The 20,423-nt window shown below is 38.1% G+C and overlaps 1 protein-coding gene across 3 annotated transcripts in view; it reads left to right on the forward strand.

Moving 5' to 3' along the window:
• DPP10 (dipeptidyl peptidase like 10) overlaps positions 1 to 20,423 on the forward strand; it is a 435,086-nt gene that overhangs the window by 291,882 nt on the left and 122,781 nt on the right. For all 3 annotated transcript variants that reach the window (XM_005487922.4, XM_005487921.4, XM_074547941.1), the window contains exon 4: positions 16,100 to 16,194. In XM_005487922.4, coding sequence (XP_005487979.2) covers positions 16,100 to 16,194 — 95 coding nt within the window. The remainder of the gene's footprint in view (positions 1 to 16,099; positions 16,195 to 20,423) is intronic.

Genomic DNA, 20,423 nt, shown 5'->3' on the forward strand with positions numbered 1-20,423 from the left:
ATGAGCAAGAGAGGTTTGTCAGCTCATTTTGCCTGCTGTAGATTTGAAGTGACTGGGAAATGTTTGTCTGTAAGGATGAATTTGCTTTTGAAATCCAGGGAACTCACTTTTTACTTCAGTGCCTTTTATTTGCTGTGAATTTCCTGTAGCACTCAAACATTACCTGCACAGGTCCTTCATGAATAGCAATAACTCTTAATGTTGACTGAATGCAAAATCTAACTGTTAGATTTTATGGGAATATTTTGGGTTTGTTGTGTCTCTCTCTGTTACTGGAATCACCAGTTGGAGACCTGAAATAACCTCTTATGTCTTCCACAATGATTATATTCTTTCTTAGTGTTAGTCATTTCCTCTGAGGGGGAAAGATTAAATTAAAGATTTCACTGGTGAACAACCTGAAAGATTTTTTGCATGTCTGTATAAGCAAGCAAATACAAATTTTTAAGATTTTTTTTATCTACATGATAAATATTCATTCTGGTTCTGCCACAAGCAATGCCCATTGTCTTCTGTAGCATTGTCCCCGCATCTTTTCTATTTTCATATCAGCAAAGAGATTTTATCTATTGCTTCTTGTAGAAGATGCTTCCCACCAAGATGAAGAACATTTGGAAAAACATTTTGTGCTCTGTGTCCTCTGTAAGGGCATCTGCTTCTCTTCCTCTATCTCATGGTTGTGTAGTATGACTGATAACAGCTACTGATTCTTTGCTGGAATGTGTGTCAAAAATATCAAAAACCAGGATTTTAGTTTTAGTTGTTTTTTTTGGATTTGGTTGTTGATTTTGGCTGGAGTTTTTGTGTGGTTTTTGTATGTGCTTTTGGTTTGTTGCTTTGCTTGCTTGTTTTGTTTTTTTTTTTTTTTTTTTTTCATTTGATTATAGTTAATTTTCTTCTAGCTTTAAGCTTTAGAGAGAAATTAAGAACTTAGATTCTTCCTTTACTACTATATCTAGCAAACCCTGATTAAAATTTTTCTTTATCAATTCTTGAGTTGTGTGCAATGAGTTCAGACAATCTTCTCTGACAAAAAATTAAATCTAGAAATATCTTTGTAGTATTAATGAGGTACTGGGGTGTAGACTCATGTCTACCTTTATTGCTGTTAAACATTTTCTTTTAAGTTACACTCTGTTTGGCATATTTATGTCTTCTTGTTGCTGCCTTTTAGAAGAATTTCTGGCTTTTTGATAATTTAGTTTCCCAACATGATGTGCAAGAGGTCGGGTTTGCTGACTTTAACAGTACTTTTACTCTTCAGTGTCATTGTTTCTGTTCTCTGCCTGTATGATTTGTTCTAGAACTGTCATTAGGTAACCAGCCCCATAAGTGTTACCCATTTATCTTCCAGTATTCAGTTCAGCTGGAGAAAATTGGATGTAAATAGAATGAGCCTGGTGAAAAAATCCAAAAGAATGGGGGAAAAAAAAGGAGTAATCCAAGGGTTCAAGTAATGAATGGTTGATGCAGCCTAAGGCTACTGGAAAGGGCATCTATGCAGAAGAAAAACTAGAAACGTACTTTTGTATACACTCTTCTAGACTTGACAACAATTTCTTACATGAAATATAATGCAGAATCCCTTTTCTAGTGCCCCTTCCTTGGCCAGGAATGACTCCCACAGCTGCCACTCTGAGCTCACGTGTTTTCCATGCATCAGTTCAATCTTTGTTGCAGTATGCTGTCAATGGAAGGATGCAGGGGCATAAATAAACCTATCATAATATCTGAACTAGAAATACTGTCCATTTTATATGCTGTCCAAATGGAAAATATGACTGCTTGGAATTCTCCTGGCCACCACAATTTTTGCTGCCATCTAATGAAGGCATTGGAGTGCACCTCCGTCACTGCCAGTGGCACCGTGAGCAATCCCAGAATAAAATATTATAAACTGGTTCTGTGCTCAAGCTGCTCAAAATCTTTTTGAACTCAAAGGATACAAAGCCAGGCAGGATGCTTTTATAGCTGAAGTTGCTCTGGGTGACAGGCAAAACACTCTGGATGTGATCAGTGTAAGTGATGTAGAAAGCAGTGCCCTTGTCACTGCTGGGCTTTGCTCTGGGGCTTTGCTTCTGTGACTTTCCAGTCAAGAGCTGCCTCAATGTATTAGGCTTTAAAACATTTTAACATTTTCTGTAAACTGGCTTACTATTCAAATGTTTCATTTGACATTTATGAAAATCATTCATTAAAGTCTAATTATGGAAGAAAAACCTGTTTAAAGGGAAAAAAAAAATCACTAGTTTTGCACTTGCCAATGCATGTTGTCAATGACGTTGATTATTTGTATATTAGTTTGGCCAGCATCCCTGGTGCACAAGTGAATCTAAATGAATTCCTGATCTAGATGAAGTGATTGGTGCTGTGCCAGGGGAGCAGGTTCAGATCTGGTCTCAGACATGAGCTCTTCCCAGGCTCAGGGCTCTCATCCTCCTCCTCCTCCTCTCTGTGCATCTGCTTAGCCACAGATCTCAGCTGTTGCTTGGCCTCACAGGGCTGGACATCACCCTGTCCTCTTCTCATTTTGCATGAAACTCAGGATTTCAATAGGCACTGCATTTCTTGACTGCTACTTACAAGAGTTTACTTCACATTTTTGTAATGTGAGATGTATTCTTTTTTAAAATAAGCTGTGTGTGAAATTCTGGAATATGTGTGATGAATAATCATATTATATGACATAAATTATTTTAATTGGAAATACTGCATAATAATTTCAATGTATAAACACTTGTCAGACAGGTAGCAGATGAGTATGCTCTTAAAAAGGTTGAGTATTATATTATACAAGGTTTTAAGAAATCCTGATGTGGTCTACACAATGTAGCTAATATTTACAATCTTTTAAATATCCATAGGACTTTTTTTTGCATTCATAATTGGTGTATGAACGTTTTCTGATGAAATATATAAAAATAAATGTCATACAGAGTTAGATGCCACATCACTTTAGCATTTAAGTGGGTTAGGGTGTGCTGACATTGGACTGTTTATCCACCCTCAAGAGTGTGTTTTCTAAGTGAAAAATAAATGCATTAGAATCTCAAATGCTGATTAGAAGTAGTACCTAGAAACCTAGAACTTGGAAATAACTCTCTGGTGAAAGAGTTCAAAGTTTCAAATCTCTTTTTGTCTTAAAAAAAGATAAAAATCAGGTTAGAAAAAAATGGGATGCAGATTGTTTATCACATTATGCTTTATTTCCATTGCCTTTTGGTGTCTCAGAAGAAGAGTGTTTAACTGGCTATAAGACTGCAGAAGTATGAGTGACAGCTTTTTGTCTTTTCATAGCTGAAAATAAAATTATATTTCATAGGTACTCCTGTAGGTATTGCTTATTTACTGAAAATGAATATATTTTTCTTTGCTTTATATGTTGTATACTCCCCATATTTCTCCTAGAGAGAAGGAGAGCAGTGATTAAGTCCTGAAGCAAGTGCCAGGTCCAAGCTGTGCCAAACTTTGTCAGCAATGAGTTTCAAATATTTTGAAAGTTACATTTTTCTCCTAGCTGCTTTCTTTGCTATATGGAATAAGTAATCTGCTCCTGCCAAGAGTTAATGTTTTGTTTTTTTTTTTTTTGAAGTGAGATTTAAAACACTTTCCTCTCCTCTCTTCTCATCTCCCAAAACCAAACATGCCAAGCATGTCCTCATCACTGAGCACAGACTCGTGGTGCTGATATTTCACTCCAGGGAGCTTGGAAGCTTTTCTTCCTCTGCCCTGCTGAGTAAGGAATGTGAAAAGTCTTTCTTGGAGTCATTGGTATCAGGCCAAGAGTTCTTGGCACCTGCTAGAAACAAGACAGCTATCCTCAAATGTAGTAGCTATTTTCTTCCTGGAAGTACTTTCCTTCCTGGGAAGCTCCAATTCTGGGTTCTTTTCTTGGAGAAAAAAGGTGCAATACCTCTGTTTCCAGTTCAGGGCGGTGTGTTGAAAGCTGATAAAATGCTGCTCTTTTTTTTGGTCTAAGATGAAAGTAAGTGTTACAGAAACAGTAATGCTGTCACTTCCTGTTGAGTTTCATGTTCAGGGAAAATGCCATGGCAGAAAAAGGAATGTTTCTGCTGTGTGCAGATTGAATATGTGTGATTTTATATGGAGTACAGAAATTTATATGCACAACTTAATTAAATTATCTAATAGAAATTGAGTAGTTGGTCTTTGGATACATCGCTGTATCCCACAACCTGTGTTTTTACCCCAACAGTGAATTGTTCAGTGCCATAAACTGGATTCAGACAGTTGAACTGGGCACTCTACAGAACAGAGCAGAACAGGCTCCAATTTCTGGCATCACCATAGTGTGCTTCACATTACACTGCAAAATTAAATAGATTTCTTTTATTGCCAATTCCCCCCAGTCATTATTATAGTGAAAGGTCTTTAAGTAAGGTGTTAATGGCATCCTAGTAGGATTTGTTCTTTTTACTTTGTCAGCTCGTAGTATCAAGAGGTGTAGTGGATTCTGCACTAAAGTGTTTAAAACAAGCCTGCATGCTCTTCATAAAGGAAAACCCAACAGGAAATTACAGGCCTGGTGCCAGAATTGCAGGTCAAAATCCTGTAATCTTGGCTCTGAAAAAATTCAGGATAGAAGTACATAATGAGCTCTTTTGGCCCTGAAATTTCTGAATGCACTGCATAAAATGAGTGCAATCCATTCTGATTCCATCAGTTCTGGTGGTCCAGCCTTTATGTACTTGGAATATATAATTTGGAAAACAATATAAAATTCATATACTTCATATGAGTATGTTGAACTACTAAGTGGCTTCCTTGTAATGACTTAAATTTCTACCTGTAAACTGGAATAAGTTTGTCTTTAGAACTACTAAAAGTGATCTGCAATTGGGAAATATGGCAGCATTTCTGTCTGTATTTCAATTAGGTTCACAAAGGGTTTGCGTTTTTCAATTGCGTGAAAAATGAAAATAACAAAATCTGTTTGACAATTCCACCATCAGGAAAATATTTGCTAAAGATGATAAAAATGAGTAAGCGTAAACAAAATTTAAATCCCTCATTTAGAAACATGTTTAATATTCTTCCAAAGCAAAATTTTTAGGTGTGAAAATATGGATGTTCTGCCAAAAGCAAAGTTACACCAAAACAAATTTTGTTCCTGCCAATGTATTTGGATCAGCCTTCTTGCATGCCTTTATATCCTTGGTAATGGAGGAGAGGAGAAAATTCAAGAATCTTCCTACTGAGGCTTTCCTCGTAATGTAATGGTGCTTATTCTAGATCCAGTTAATAACTGCTAATTATGAGCACCAGGTAGATACCTTTCAGCTATGGCACTCTATTCTATTCAATCCTTCCAGTTACTTCCCTCTTTTTTTATGGTACAAAAATAAAAGAAATCCAGACAGATGTGTTAAACTTTAAACAGAATATTTTCTGTGTGTCTAAAGCAGTTATTGAGCAAATGGGGACTTACTGATGAAGTTAATGTTTGAATGAAAAAAAGACACTTTTAGGGAAAACCAAAAACTAAAAAAAATGAATAATAATGTTAATCAGGAAGCCTAATTCAAATAGAAAATAAAAGCTGAATTGCTTGAATTCTCTGATCAGAAGCAGGTAGGAGGTGTAATTCTATGGAATAATTATTAGGATAAATTTGGAAACATAATTTAAATATTCATTCTTTGACACTCATGTATGACTAAAGCATGGAGAATAGGTTTACTGTTTCATTTGCACATCATACCTGGAGGAGGCCTGAGCTCCCCCATTTGTTGGGAATGCTGTCAAATTGCCACTAAATGTGCATGCTGGTACAGAAGAGTTGCTGGCTTGCCAAGAATTCCATTGTTCAACCTCTCCTTGATTTTCTTCTTCTTGTAATATTCCCATTCAGCTACATTTTATTTTAAATTAATTGTAGAGATAAGCTGCACAAAATGTCCCTTACCAATGTGTCACCTTTGTAATTTTGAAAGAAGCAAAGTGAAGCATATGATGATAATGTGAAGATAGAGACTTAATTGCTTGTGTCTCTTTCCTTTTGGAACTGAGACTTCATCTTTGAGCCAAATAAAATCTGTTGGCAAGTGCTCCAAAATGCAATTTAGAATCTTTTCCAGGCCAGTATGACAGGCTTAATGCTGATGTGTTTTGATCAGAAGGCTTGTTTGTGTGAGTTTGAGCTTACATTTTAGTTTTCTGTTTGGATGCTGAGGACAGGACACTTTCCTGGGTCATTTGCTCTCCAGAGCTGCTTTCTGCTCTCACAGGGCTTGCCCAGAGTGTGCCAGGCAGGGCAGGACCTGGTGGGTGCAGCCAAGCCCTGTCCTGGTGATACTGCAAACAGAACAGTGGAATTACATGTACAGATGAAACAATGGTATCCAAAATGAATGGAAGCCAAAGGAAATTCTGCCAGTGTTTTCAAATGCTGGTGCCAAATCTGTGTTTCCATATCTATGCTGATTAGATGCCTACACACTCACCATTTCATTTTCCAATTACCTGGCATGGTTATTTCCCAAGAATTTCAGTATTATGGTATGTGATGAACACATGTGAAAACAATGCCTAAATTGCTTTCATTTTGTGAGTTGAATTTAGATACACAGAATTTAATATTTCTGGGCAAAAATTCTTAATGGCACATGTGACTCTTGAATCTGTATTTTCTATTCAAAGTACAGATGACTGATCAGTAGAAATAGTTTAATATAGGTAAGTATTTAAGGTTCATAAGAAGATACAAATAAAATTGCAAAACAGTGCCTTGGTGTGATTTATGTATTACTGGGTGCATGATAATTCTTCCAAGCTAATGATCTTCATTTAATCAACATCTTGTTCTCATAAATCAGAATGAGAATTGGAAAAAGCAAGTTAAACATTTGTGAACAGAAAGTTGCTTCCCTTTGTTTACTTTTATAATAAAATTCTTTGTTTGTCCTTTGGTAGTATAAAACAAAAAAAGATTCAGCATTGTCATTGTAGAGCTAGAAATCCTACTCCATGACCCTGTTTGCCCTGGATGTGCTTTGCTGGGTGTGCTAGCCTCCCAGGAGCTGGGTTAGAGCTTGTTAAGGACAGTCCTAGGGCCATGTGGGTATCAGAGCTGTGATGTTTTCATGTCTGAGTGTGGTGCTGGGCACTGAGCCACCAGCTCTGCCTGAGTCAGCTTGCTGAGATTCCCTCATGGGGACTAAAGGGAGTGAGGAAACTGCAGCCCTGTGGCTGCTCTAGACACTGCCCTTTTACTGGGATATCTTCATAGCCACTGAATTTTAATTTTCTCACTTGTTGGGCTTTTCTAGGAAATGCCAGTTTCATCTGGAGCACTGCAGAAATAGAGACAATGGGGAGCCCTCAGGAGTGATTGTTTGGAAGGCTTAGGGTGTTCACATTCCTACTGCAAGCTGAAATACTCTGTTTTATTTGAGATTTGCGATTATGTAGGAGTAGAGAAGCATATAAATCTCCCTTCATTGCAATCAGTGTCCTCTCCAGAGTGCAGCCTTGCCAGCTGAGCAGCCTGTGTGAAATCCGGCCTGGGCCGCGCTGCCGGCCCCAGAGCGGAGCTGTCCCTGCTCCATCTGCCCTGGCCCAGCAGAAAGGTCAGCTCCCAACGCTGCCAGAGGAGTGCTGCTCTACTGTGGTACTTTATTATCCCTCTGGGGAAGAGGCTGGAATGGGATATGTGACTGAAACAGAGAATTTGTTCCCTAATTTTCACAGTAGTCTAGGGACGTATACGCTATTTGGACAGCAGCTGTCTGGGTCCATTGCCAAGCTGGCCCAGTAATGGCCCTTGGTGCAATGCAGGAGAGCAAAAATGTCCCCAAGTAGTTGGGAAAACTGAGGAGTTTTGTCAGAATTTTAGAGCTGGCAAAATACCACTCTTTGATGTTTCACCGTTACTGTGTAATGTGAACTCTGGGAATGGGAAAACCAAAGTGTTGTTAGAAGTTTCACCGCCATCATCTTTAAAATTTCTTTTCATTTTCTCTAATTTGAAGCCTCTGTCTCTTTTTTTTAACATAAAGAATGGCTAAAGAAAAGTGTAGGTACCCAAAGTTGTGTGGTACTCAAGCAGTGATGTGGCCTAGCAGGAAGGCTGTATCATGAATGCAACCACTTCCCCTCCCCTTCTCTTGGTGCTGATGTACTGTTAATTGCATTTTAAACAAATTGGAATGGACTAATAGACTGAAGTCTATTATCCTAGCTTTTAACACAAAGAAATCATGTTTAGTGCTTTGCTTTAAGGGGGGGAATGAATTTCCCTGACATTTTCCTCCAAGTAATGACAGAGATACAGATGGAGATTTCTGCATTATGAATAGTGGGATGGGGAAAGCATGGGGAGGAATGGTAGAAAAAAGTCACATTTTGTGCTTTAGTCCATCAACTCATTGCTCTTTGGGTTAGATAACTGCCTCCCATTTATGCTGGCATGCACTTAGATCTTTGCATTTTCATTTATTTTTGTTAATTTACTTTGTAGTGCTTTGACCGGTTGTGTTCTAAAATGAGGGAGACTTAATTCTTCTTCTAGGAGAATAATTATGGCACAACTCTTATTTTCTTTCAACTTCTTTTAGCTGATAGACAACTCCATTAACAATGTCAACATCTTGCTTGCAGATTGTGATTTTGGAAAGCTAAAGCTCAGACATAGCTGTATTATTCTGAGTGTGCTCTTGAAACAGAAAATGAGACAGACCCTGCTGGGGCAGCCTTGATTTGACAAGTTTTGAGTGAGTAGATCCATGTAAAGGTGCTCTGCTCACTGCCAAGCAGAGTACCAGGGGAGCAGAAGAGAAGTGCATGACAATTTGTTCATCCAGGAAGACTGGAGAAGAAACATCTTCTACAAGCTGTTGCTGCTCTGTGCCAGGGATAGCAGGACCAAAGCCCTCAGACAGTTACAACTTAAGTTATGATTGGTTTGATAAACTTACTGGAAAAACGTGGAAATTTCTAAATTAGAACAGCTTTCCATTATCATGGCAGTACATAGAGGAATATATGGTTTAGTTTTGCTGTGAAAACTGAGCTGACAGCACACCTGGATTGCAGGACACGTTTGGATAGAGCCCCTTTATTCAGCTGCATTCTCTGTGGCCACCTGCATTTCAATTTATCTGCCTCTACCTTTGTTGCCTTTGTGCAGTAATTCCCTTGTGTTTCCACCTTTCCAACGTGTCTAGAAGTGGCTTAGGCAGCAGACAGTGATGTTCCTCCAGCTGAGCTTGTCACAGACATAATGACCTGTGGCTGCTGGTCACTGTCCTCTTTCTTGCCTCCGACAGCTCTGCAGCGAATGTTTCCTCATCTTTCAAACTCCAGAAGCTGGGCTTGACTGCACTATGTATTTCACTGTTGGTTTCTTTTTTTCCTTTTTTTTCCCTGTAAATCAATCCCCCAGTGGATTTGTTAATATTCAGGAGCTGTCTGGTCCCTCTGTTCTGTCTGAAGTGGTCATGGGGATAGTGTGGTACTGAGGCATGAATCCTGTGCAGCTGCATGACAGGGAAGAAATGGATTTCATAAATGAATATTGGCTGTTGAGCAGAGTTTAAGATTTTCATACATCAATATGCCAGAGTAACTGGGACCACTGAAAATTGGCATGAATTGAGCTTGACTTGCTTTGCAAACCAATGACCAGATTAGGAAAAGAAGAAGATACATTGAGTATGGATGGAAATTTGAATTTTCTAGGTCAGTCCATGCCTGGGCACTTCATTCTGAAGTTCAAGAAGGTAGGAAGAGCAGAGCTAATTAATTTGTGCCTGGCAGGGTGCTACTCTCACTGTGCCACTCCATTCCTGTAGCTGCTGCACCATAAGATCTCTGTCTGGTTTTTGGCTTGTTTTCACTGGGCATAGATGGGAAAAGGAAGTAGGGATCAGAAAGAGCAGGAATTACCTGTGTGTACAACTTTGCAAGCTATTTTGAATAGGAAATCTTCAAAATACTAAAGGATTGTCTGGAGGAGTACATTCCAAGAGTACATTGCATTATAAAATGTAGTCCAGAATAATTTTTGTCTTGAGAGCATTACTAACAGCCTGACCTTTTTAGAAGAGCAATGGAAATCTTGCTCAGCTGACACGTGACTTTAGTAACATATTGCAATTTGGTCTGTATCTCTAATATCTCTGTAAATGACTATTTAATTAGTAAACACTTCATTAGACAAAGAATTGTCTAGCACCCTCTGTTTATTAAATCAGAAAGCATTCTCTATTTTAATTAGCATGACATTTTCTATAATCAATTTGATGAAATGCCATCTGCAGTTCTAATAATACTGTGTACAGCAAACGCTGATTGACATATGTGTTGACTGCAAGGTATCAACCTTCTTGCATGTTTGCATTTGAAAAAACATGAAATGTAAGGAAGAGGAGGACTGTGACTTGCTAATGCTGCTGTTTGTGCTGCAAAGCAGAATTTTAGCTAAACAAACTAAAACTTGGTAAATATTTTCAGTGGGGAAATAAGCATTAGCAATCTTCAGGTTAACACTGTCAGCAATTTCAGAAGACTACCCTAAGGCCTCCTTATTCCAGATACTATGGAACAGATTTTCAGCATTGCCTGAATTATTTCCTTCTCTTTCCTCCACTTTTTTAGAAACTACTTGCTCTCTCAAGGCTGTTTGATAAATTGCCTTAATACCCAATGGTTTCTATGCAGAAAACTGCCTGAGTGCTGATCTCCTTTGGACAATTAGCTTAGGCTAAGATTTACAGTGCTCTGCGCAAATAACCAGCAATTAGCAATCTGTGCACCTTCTTTATAAATCAGTTTTTTTGTCAAACCATTCAATATCAGTGTTAGTAAATTCTAAACCACTTTTAGTCCAGGTTCTAGCAAGTTGGTCTTGGCCTGTTTCCATTCAAATTGATCAATCCACACAAGTTGCCATGAAATAAGCCTTATTATCAACAAGTAATAAAAATCTAGCAAATATTTTGTCAAAATTTTGTTTGGCACACAAAATGTACATTAACTGTACTGTGAATTTGGTAAGAATCAGGTTTTTTACACTCAAAAGTGCAGTTAATTCTGTTGCTCCTTGTCAGTGCCAGCAGCTTCAGAAATTAATGTGAATAATCTCAGTGAACATGATGGCGATGTAGATTTACAGGTTTTAGTTTTATAATAAGCTTGGGCTGCCATGATGTCTATCTGAGGCTAAAGAATAACTCAATGTGTATTCATAGCTCAAAAATCATCACTTAAAACCGCTGAGAATGGAATAGACTAGGTAGAAATGCAAGTCTTGCCTAGCTTAGATGAAATATTCACAGGATAGTGGAGGCTCAGATTCAGTAATCTTCTTAGTCCTGTGGCTTTAGTGAGCCTGTGATGGGTCTCTGTATTTTCATAAATTCTTATTCATCCAGGGCAGGATTCCTGCTTTCATACTTCATCAAGGAAGCCCCACTTGTTCCTGAGGCTTTTGGATCTTTCCAAGTACAACACAGAAGACTTTTAATACTTGGTTGATAATGTCTCATATGTCTATTGGTCTGCAATCTCTTGTAAAATATCCCAGATTTAGGGATCTGCAGAAACAGCAAAACATTTCACACCTCCTTTGCTCATTCACATGAAGGACACAATTCTCTTCTCTTGACTTGCTGCTGAATTACAGAGATAGAACAACAAGATGTGTCAACATCTTAGGGCACACAGGAAGACTCCATGGCAGAAAAAGAATAAATGTGATTAGCATCCTGGAGCTTTTTGTGTCACATACAGGTCTAATGATGAAAATTCCACCAATAAAAGAGGAAGACTTCCAACTAATAAAAGTTGGATCAATATAGATGTAAAAGTGAATAGAACACTGGACTGAAATTCAAGAGGTTTGAAAGTGTGTGGTAGTGTGTCTTTTCAATTCAGTCTATGTCATTTAAATAACAAGATTAATTGCTTAATTTCAGTGACACATGAAACTAGAGTTTATGCTCTTCAAATAGGCCACGACCATTCAGTGTCCTGCTGTCACAAAGATAAATCATGAAAGGCCCCTCGGGCCCAAATTCTTGCACTAGGACAATTCAGGGATTGATTTGCAATATGGGGATGTATTTAAGACTGGAAGTTACTCCATTTTCCCCCAAAATACCACAGGATTTTTCATTGGCATTTACAAGGTCTTGGATTATTTTTTTGGTTCATGTGAACATACCTTGTGTAACTGTGAGTAACAAAGGAGTTCTGTAGCATTTAGGATGTGGTAGCATGTTGCCAATTCAATAAATGGGGGTAAATTCAATAAATGGAGGGAAAGAAATTATTGCAAAATTGATGGGGGTCAAGCTGCTTGTCAAGTAGGAAAAGTTTTTCATTGATTTCTTTTCATCTTATGATAGTTTGCCTGTACTTTGACATTCCCAGGAACAATTTATATTATGTCAGGCACAGTAGAGGGCTGCATTTCCTGCCAACTCATACCCTGATCTTAAACTAAACCCTTAGCAGTGTTAAACCTAAACCAGAAACAATAGTCTTAGTGAAGCTATTTATAAGAAATATTGCTTTTATTAAAAAAAAATACTTGAGATTATCATGGCGCTGTATTTATGTAATAGTGCTGTCACTGAGAGCCATATTTATATCTATCCAAACTGTGATTTAAAATGTATGGATTAACCATTTCAGCAGAGTGTATATTCCATGTTCTTTGCCTAGAGATAGGGTAGATGATGAAAATATTTACTTTTAAAAACATACAATAGTATAGGAATTTGGACATTTAGCTTCACAATGAATTCCTGTTGGTTCTGCAGCTGGCACAATTCTATAAGAGGATGTTGCTGACTAAGGTGATTTTTTCTGCTGTGACAATCCCAGATTTTTGTTTGAGTTTGTTTTCATCTAATATTTTATTTAATGTTGCATTCTTTGTGAAAGCCAAAGAAGTTGTAGAGAACCTATTGAGCATCAAGTTGTCCTGCAGGGGTGTGTGTCCACTCCTTCTCAGTCAGCTTTAGAAATAAGGTCAAAATCAAGATGGAATCAATTCTTCCATTCAATCAATTCTTCCAATTATAGTTGTGTATAATAACCCTGTCTACCTCTTTATTTTTTTAGTTATACTGTTTTTAATCCTCCTAATGTGTTTCCCATTAATTCTGTTTAATGTAAGCTTTGGAGGTCATAAAATAAATCAAATACCTTGGATGAAAACCCAATACACAGTTTCAGCAGAGTGGCCTCTATCAAATAAAGGACTTTCAATTTTTTTAACAAGATCTATGTTCTGTAAAGTGCTGTTAGGTGTTCATTATATTGCCAGCCATTATTTTTGTGGGGAGAATCCTGGATTTATAGTGCCATTATTTTCTTTGGTACTGATGTCAGGATAGCTTACATACAGAGCCTTGGTTGTCTGTATTCGTGTTTTAGTAAAACAGAATAAATGAATCAGTTATTCACTGCTCTGAAGTTTCCAAACTTTTCAGAAATTTGAGAACTATTGTAATCAGGAAATTTTCAATCAGTTGTTTTCAAAGCTGTTTTTGTGTGCATCATCCAGGGCTGGTGACTCAATAGCACATCTTTACAGAGGCTTCCTCACATTCTCCTTTGCTGAAGACAGGATGTTTTTTATTCTGGTGATGTCCTCAGATCAATAATATGTCTCCTCAGGGCTGCAATTTGTGTCCAGCTGAGAGCTTTTCACATGGTACTACTGTTTGTTTCAAATTAAATGAGAATTCCTTTGAATTAAGAACTCCACTTCTCCGAAAGTCTTTGTGAAGTGTCAGAGGTCTCTGAACCTTCTTCTGGTGAAGGCACCAATATAATAAATAAAAAATCCGTCAGCTGTGCAACTGGATGAGGCTAAGGACTTGGAATTGGTTTATTTTGTAGAATTTCTGATTCTAGATAACAAAATTAAAAAAAAAAAAAAAAAAAACAAATCTGTGTTTATGGCTCTTAATTAACATTTGAGCAATCAATGAAAAAAATCATCATGTGGTGTGATCATCAGCTATCACATTACCCAACCTGAAAAAAATATTGTTTAGCATGTTACTTCCATATTAATTACTATGATTACTTTTGAAGACTGTTATGCTCTGTGTTTACATGAGATTTTGGTATAATCTTTTACCTGCAAATCACCATACATTTACCTTCATGAGGTAACTAGCGAATCCAAGTTCAAAGAGAGGTATAATTCCTGCCCAGTAAAGCCTGGTTTTTCAAGAGGTCTGACTCAGTTTTCTGTTCTGATTTATTGAGTAAATTTTCTTCTAACTTTAGAACAAAGGCTTGTATTGTGTCTCTCACAGTATTTGCCATTCCAAATGTTGTTTCACAGCTTGTGAAGGACTTGCAAGAAGAGCCTTAGGACTGTGTATTTTTTTTTTTGTGGTCCACTTAGGAATTTTAAGGGAAAGTGCTTTTTTGAGTGAGTTTCTTTTGGTAGGATTAGTTAATGAGGCACAGTGCTATAAATTCTGTTGGCAAATGACATGTAGGAGAGTAGATAAATGAGAAGGAGTAACATTCTGTACTCATTTGGATTTTAGCACATTAGTGTCACCTATGGGGTCAAAATGCATGGTTTGGAGCACTGCTGTTCAGTGTCCTGGGTTATTTATGCCATTTCTCACAATATGGCTCAATCATAACTAGGGACAGCTCTTTAGACAACTTCATTTCTTTCTATAAAACTCAGCACTGTGATCCAGTGTCATTGGAGATTTCCAGTGCTGGGGTTCCTAAAAGAGTAAATGCAAAATAGCCTAAAGGAAGCTGCAGAAACAGCCATGTTCTGTAATTGGTAACCTGAAACCAAATAACTGTCTGTGAAGTGCTGTTCCTTTTTATTCAAAATGAATATTGGAAATATTTTCTCTTTAAAATGAGCTGCTCTTAATTCCACAATTCACAATCTGGTTTGCCTTCCTAAACAGCAGCTCTAATAATCCTGTCCTAAACTCCATCAATCTCACCCCACTTCCAGCCATGGCCCTAAAATAGCTTAGTAAGTTCTTCAGATGATGCTTCGTTAATTTTACAGAACCTACCAGAGGACATTCACTAGTGCTGGATATCTTGAGTTGCTGTGGAGTCAATTAAAATAGAGCTACATTTTTCTGAATAAGCAAAGCATTTTTTTTTATGATAGCATAACCTTTTTCTCCAGTCATGTTGACTTCCCACTTCATAAAATTCAGAGATTTGTAATGAATTTCTCAGACATTACTGAAGATCAGGGAAGTTCTTTTGTGTTTCCTTTAGTCTTAATTTAGAAATTTTCTTATGCTTTTTATATTGTTATAATAAAACTGTTTCATTTAATTAAGTATAAATCTCTTACGTGGGTTTTGAATAATCTGCGAGAATCAGCACTCTATTCAATCTTGTAACAAATAGTGGAAAATTTGGAACTTTTTTTTTAACTCAAGGCTGATGTAGTAATTGTGTATTTCTTGGTAATTTTGCAGGTTTTGATACAAGCAAATGCAAAGTATTTTTCATAGAAATCCCAATTAATTACAGATTTCTTTTTTTTCCTTGACATGTGTTGGATTCTTTTTTATGAAAGAAATGATAAATCAAGTGAGTGGAAAAAGTTGCAACAGTTCATCCTACAATGTTTTAAATGTTTTTCAAGTGAACCTACTTTGCTTTAACCCTCCTTTGCTTGTGTTAGCTTGTGTGAACTGCTAACATTCAGGTCACAAGGAAATTCAGTATTCTGCAGCCCAACATGAATCACACAGAATATGGACTGTCTTAAAATAGTCATAATTTGTCCATCCAGTCACCAGAAATACAGACCAGTACAGAAGTTTTGTTGGAATCACTTCTAAGGAGATGTGAATATGATGTTCAACAAAATATTTTGGTTTTTTGCAAAACTTTACTTTGCTATATGGCCAAAACATAGATGTGTTGAATGAGGGGAGCAGTCTATAGGGTATAAACTGCTAATTTTGAGGCTCATGAGGCAAATCAACAAAACTTCTGTCTTGTTTGTGTGTAATAATAAGGATACTGTAATTAATTTAACCTGCTGGTTCTCTCTACAGAGGTATTAAATTGTCAGTGTGTTTGCTGACTGCTCATTTCTTTGTCATTGCAGATACAGCAGTGGTGTATAAAACCAGGAATGGACATGTTGTTGAACTGAATGTAGAAACAAATACAACTACATTATTACTGGAAAACACAACTTTTGTAAGTAATATATATTATCTGCTTCTCTCCCAGTGAAAGTCTGCTAACATTTTTTCTTGCTATGGGAGGGAGAGAGTACAATATCTAAAAGTTAGAGGAGATGTTTATAACCTGCATATAAATGAAAAATATAATCTATTCCTCTGTCAGTGAATGATTTCTAAATGAAGTTATTTGTTGGTTTATGTGTAAATAACAGGATGTTGCAGGATTTGCTGTTGGTTGTGCTTTGTTCAGACCATCTGAAGGATGGATCATGCTTGGCATATGTTCTGGGGAATCTACCTATCAGGAAAACATGTTTCATAAAAGGTGGGAGTGCTACTTAAATGTTGAGAGTTTTTCACTATTAGAAAAGAGGGAAATTGTTCAAGATTCGTAGGAATATTTTCCTTAAGAGAAATAAATATGGAAAGAAAAATGTCATATTAATCTCTGGTTTAGTTGTTTCTCTGTGCTTTAATGGCTGAGTAGATGATTGGGGATTATTCCTCTTGACCAGCAAAGGGTCAAGAATGGTTTCTGACTAGCAGTAATTGCTGAGAAGTACTTTAATTCTTTAGTCTGCATTTTCTTTTGCTTTGCTTGGCACTGTTATTCTCAGGGATACCACTTACATTCCACCCTGTAATTCTCGTTTATCAGGGGTTTGCAGCCTAATTGTGTGGCTTGTCAATCTCTCCTCATAAATACTCCATGCAGACCACTGGCTGTTATTGTTAATCCCTGTACTTTTAATTTAATAAAATCTTTTACACCTGCAGACTCAAAAGGATGATTCACTTTCATCAGCGCTCTTTGGCAAAGGCTGATTTTATTCCTGGTCTGTTCCTGGCCTTTGCTGATAGAGATTCCTCTTTTCAAAGCATAAAGCCTCAGGTGACCTTTACTTCTAACTCCTCAAACAAGAAAGAGGAGAGCAGAACCTTTACTTCTAACTCCTCAAACAAGAAAAAGGGGAGTGGAACTTCAGTAGAAATAATTTGATGCTGATTTCCTAGGTCAGTGTAAAGATGGAGAAGGATGGAGGAGAGAATTCTATTTTAATGGGTGGGTGTGTGTGTGACTCCCCTTCTGTGAGCTGCACCTTCCATATGCTGGGATGTGCCTCAGGGGCCTCTTAGCCCAAAAAAGGCTGTCAGACACAATTAAAACTGGGTGGTGATGCCTTGTGAAGGCTGACCTAGATGGAGGTAAAGAATAAAGTGGGTGTTTATTGAAGGGCCTCAATGGATCCACCTTGGGCAGCACAAGAGCCCAGCCAAGGCTGCACCCAAGGTGAACCCAAAATGGTCAAAAAATGGATGACTGATCATGAGGTCTCCCACTTTAGTAAGTTCTGGTCCATTTGCATATTGGAGTTAATTGTCCACTTATAGTCCACTGTTGTTTAGGTTCTTGGGCCTGAAATTTGGGTCACTTGTCCTTGGTCCCCAGCTAGAGAAGGAATTGTTTTGTCTCCCTACTCTGTGAAGAGAGCTTACTATCCCCTAATATGAAGCTCAGAACTACACACTAAAGCAGTGCAGAATCTGAAAAATGAAAAAGCTAAAACAGCCATCAGTGGAAGGCTGAATGTCTGTAAAGTACAAACCCTCAAGCATTAGGAAGCACTTTCCCTGTTAGCCAGTTACCAAGGCTGTGTGAGCCCCTGCCTGGCCAGCCAGGCCTGTGCCAGGCCTGTGTGGTGCCTTCAGTGCATCCTCGAGCTTGAGCAGCTGCTTGGGCATCCCTGGCTGCAGAATTGACTTTGCTGCCAAGGCCTGAGTCTCCTCGCAGAGGAATCCAGGCACTTCTGGCTGGAAGTGTCTGGCCTGTGCTCCAGAGTGTGGTGCCAGCATGACAGGCTCTTCAGGCCATCATGCCACCCCAGCCTTGCCAGGTGATGATGGGCTGGGAAGGACAGGCTGCTTCACACCGGGGGTGTCGCCTCTTTTTGCAAAGTTGTTCTTCCCTGGGCTTTTTATGGAACTGATTTATCCTCAAGTCACACAAACCAAGTGAGCTCTAGACACTAGATATCTGCTATTAATTAGAAGTGTGGGAAACTGATCCAAAATACATGATATTCAAGCAACCATTTAGTAATTATGGGTGAAAAAAAAAACCAAACCTACGTGTATTTTTTTTTCCTGCAGACCTCCTCTCTTTACACAGCCAAAAGTTGAGAGTGTTATACTTTAAAATAGTCAGTTCCAGTAATTAGTATTCACATGGAGGAAGGATAATAAAAAGCTGAAAACAGAGCAGAAGGCCCAGCAAGTTTGTTGTATGTTTGGAAGAGAACAGTGGGGAATGTTCTGCTGTCTGACATGGTGGCCAACAATCCTAACAGGATAACATTACTGAGAAAGGCTGAAATCAAAAGCTCTCCTGTTCTTCTGAGCTTGACTGTCCCCAGATTTGCACTGCTAAATGTAATCTTCTAAAGTTAGACACCTGGATCATTAATCAAACATTTTCCTCGCTCAGTGTCACATCTGCTTAATCATCGGTGCATAATTAGAATGGTGGTGGTTTAATGACTCTGCAGAGATGTCTTGGATTAATAAAAAATACAGCAGAGATCCAACACAGGCAGTGGCAATGCAAGTTCCTTCATTCTTCCCTATCAAAGGGTTTTAGTCATGGAAGAGTCACCTTTTGATGGGAGTTATTAGTCTGATTTCAGTCTGCATTTGCTTTCCTGTTTGCCTTTGCTCAAGCAGCCAGAGAAATTGCAGGGTTTTCTCAGTAATGTTGATAATTGTCCATGGAGAATTGAACTGCTGTGATAAACTCCTTGTGCAGAGAAAAGGGGCAAGTAATGACTCTTTGTCACCCCTGATTGGACTGTGTTTGAATCAGCAGCTCAGAGGAGATTTTCTTTTTTCCCCTCATTGCTCAGCCCCTGAAGCAATCTTCCACTGGGCACAGATCACTGGCTCTTCTTTTGCCTCCTAGAGAATGCCACTCTCCTGCAAAGTACACACCTTTTATCCTTCTTTGTGTTGCTTATTGTGTAGGAGCCAGGTAGCCCTAATGAGAATCTGCTGTACTCACTGAGTAGGTGTGTCATCAAAAAAGCAGGCTGCAGATTTAAAAAAAAAACCCTATGTTAACATCTATAAAGATAATAAAATCCCCCAACCTTTAAAAGTACCATTAATAATTGTCATGCACCTGGAGAGAAGAAAGGCTGGTGTTTTGTCATTCTGGGATGCTCACTTCTATTACACAGGGGAAGTATCTATCCCAAGTTCCTGAATTAAAGTAGTTTTTTCCAGTATAATCAGATTTTATTTAGAAGTAGAAGAAATTCTCATGTTCTTCTGGAACGGAATCCTTTTCTGTAATCAATTAGTAAAACAGTCTGGCCTTTATATAATTAATCTATCAGCAAAGCAATGTTATGGGTAACAAATCCAGTGCCATAAGTGAAAAGGATAGGTTGCAAAGCACAAAGAATATTTGTTGACATCTCTGAGTGTTATTATTTAAGGATGTTTTCTAATACACATTTTCCTCTGACTGTATCCATGCAGTCCCTCCTGTTTCAGCTGTCTAATAAACAGTTAATATCCTTAGCCAGCAGCATATAAATGTTCACAGCTGGAGGCTGGGCCAGTCTCCTATGAAGAGGAGCCAGAAAAAGCCCTAGACATTAATCACTGCGTGGCATCCTGGTGTTTGAGACGCTGCCTCGATACATGATTACAATATGTTCTCTATCATCTGCCTGGGCTGCCTATCACTGTGAGCCTAAGTGACAACCCACCAGCTTTTCAGCATTTGGCAATACTTTATTGCACTTTACACTTCCAAAATCAGTGGCATTATGCCACATTTAGCTAAGAAATTTCAGTGTTTAGCAAGCATTTTGTTGAATGCTTTTGCCATCAGCTGTTCCTTAGGGTCAGTAAAAGCAGGTTATCAGTTCACACACAGCCCAGTCACAAGCTGAAGAGGAGACAATGCAGGACCACATGTGTTGTAGAATTTTGCTCAGACATGGCTTGAAGGAAAAAAGGCCATGAAAACATACAGCTGATGGAAAAGTAAAAGGCAGCTGAAAGCAGCAATTCCCAAGCCTGCTTCTGTAAATAACTAGGTTCTCAGGCACATTTTTATAAACAGCAGGGTTCTCAGACAGTTTTCTCATAACAGGTGAACATTCTATCTTTGTCTGTTTTGGGAAAGTAAAAGTAAGTTGTGAGAACACAAATCTTGGTTTCAATAAACAAACCACA

Source organism: Zonotrichia albicollis, chromosome 10 (genome assembly GCF_047830755.1).
Source record: "Zonotrichia albicollis isolate bZonAlb1 chromosome 10, bZonAlb1.hap1, whole genome shotgun sequence".
In the NCBI taxonomy this organism is placed as follows: Eukaryota; Metazoa; Chordata; class Aves; order Passeriformes; family Passerellidae; genus Zonotrichia; species Zonotrichia albicollis.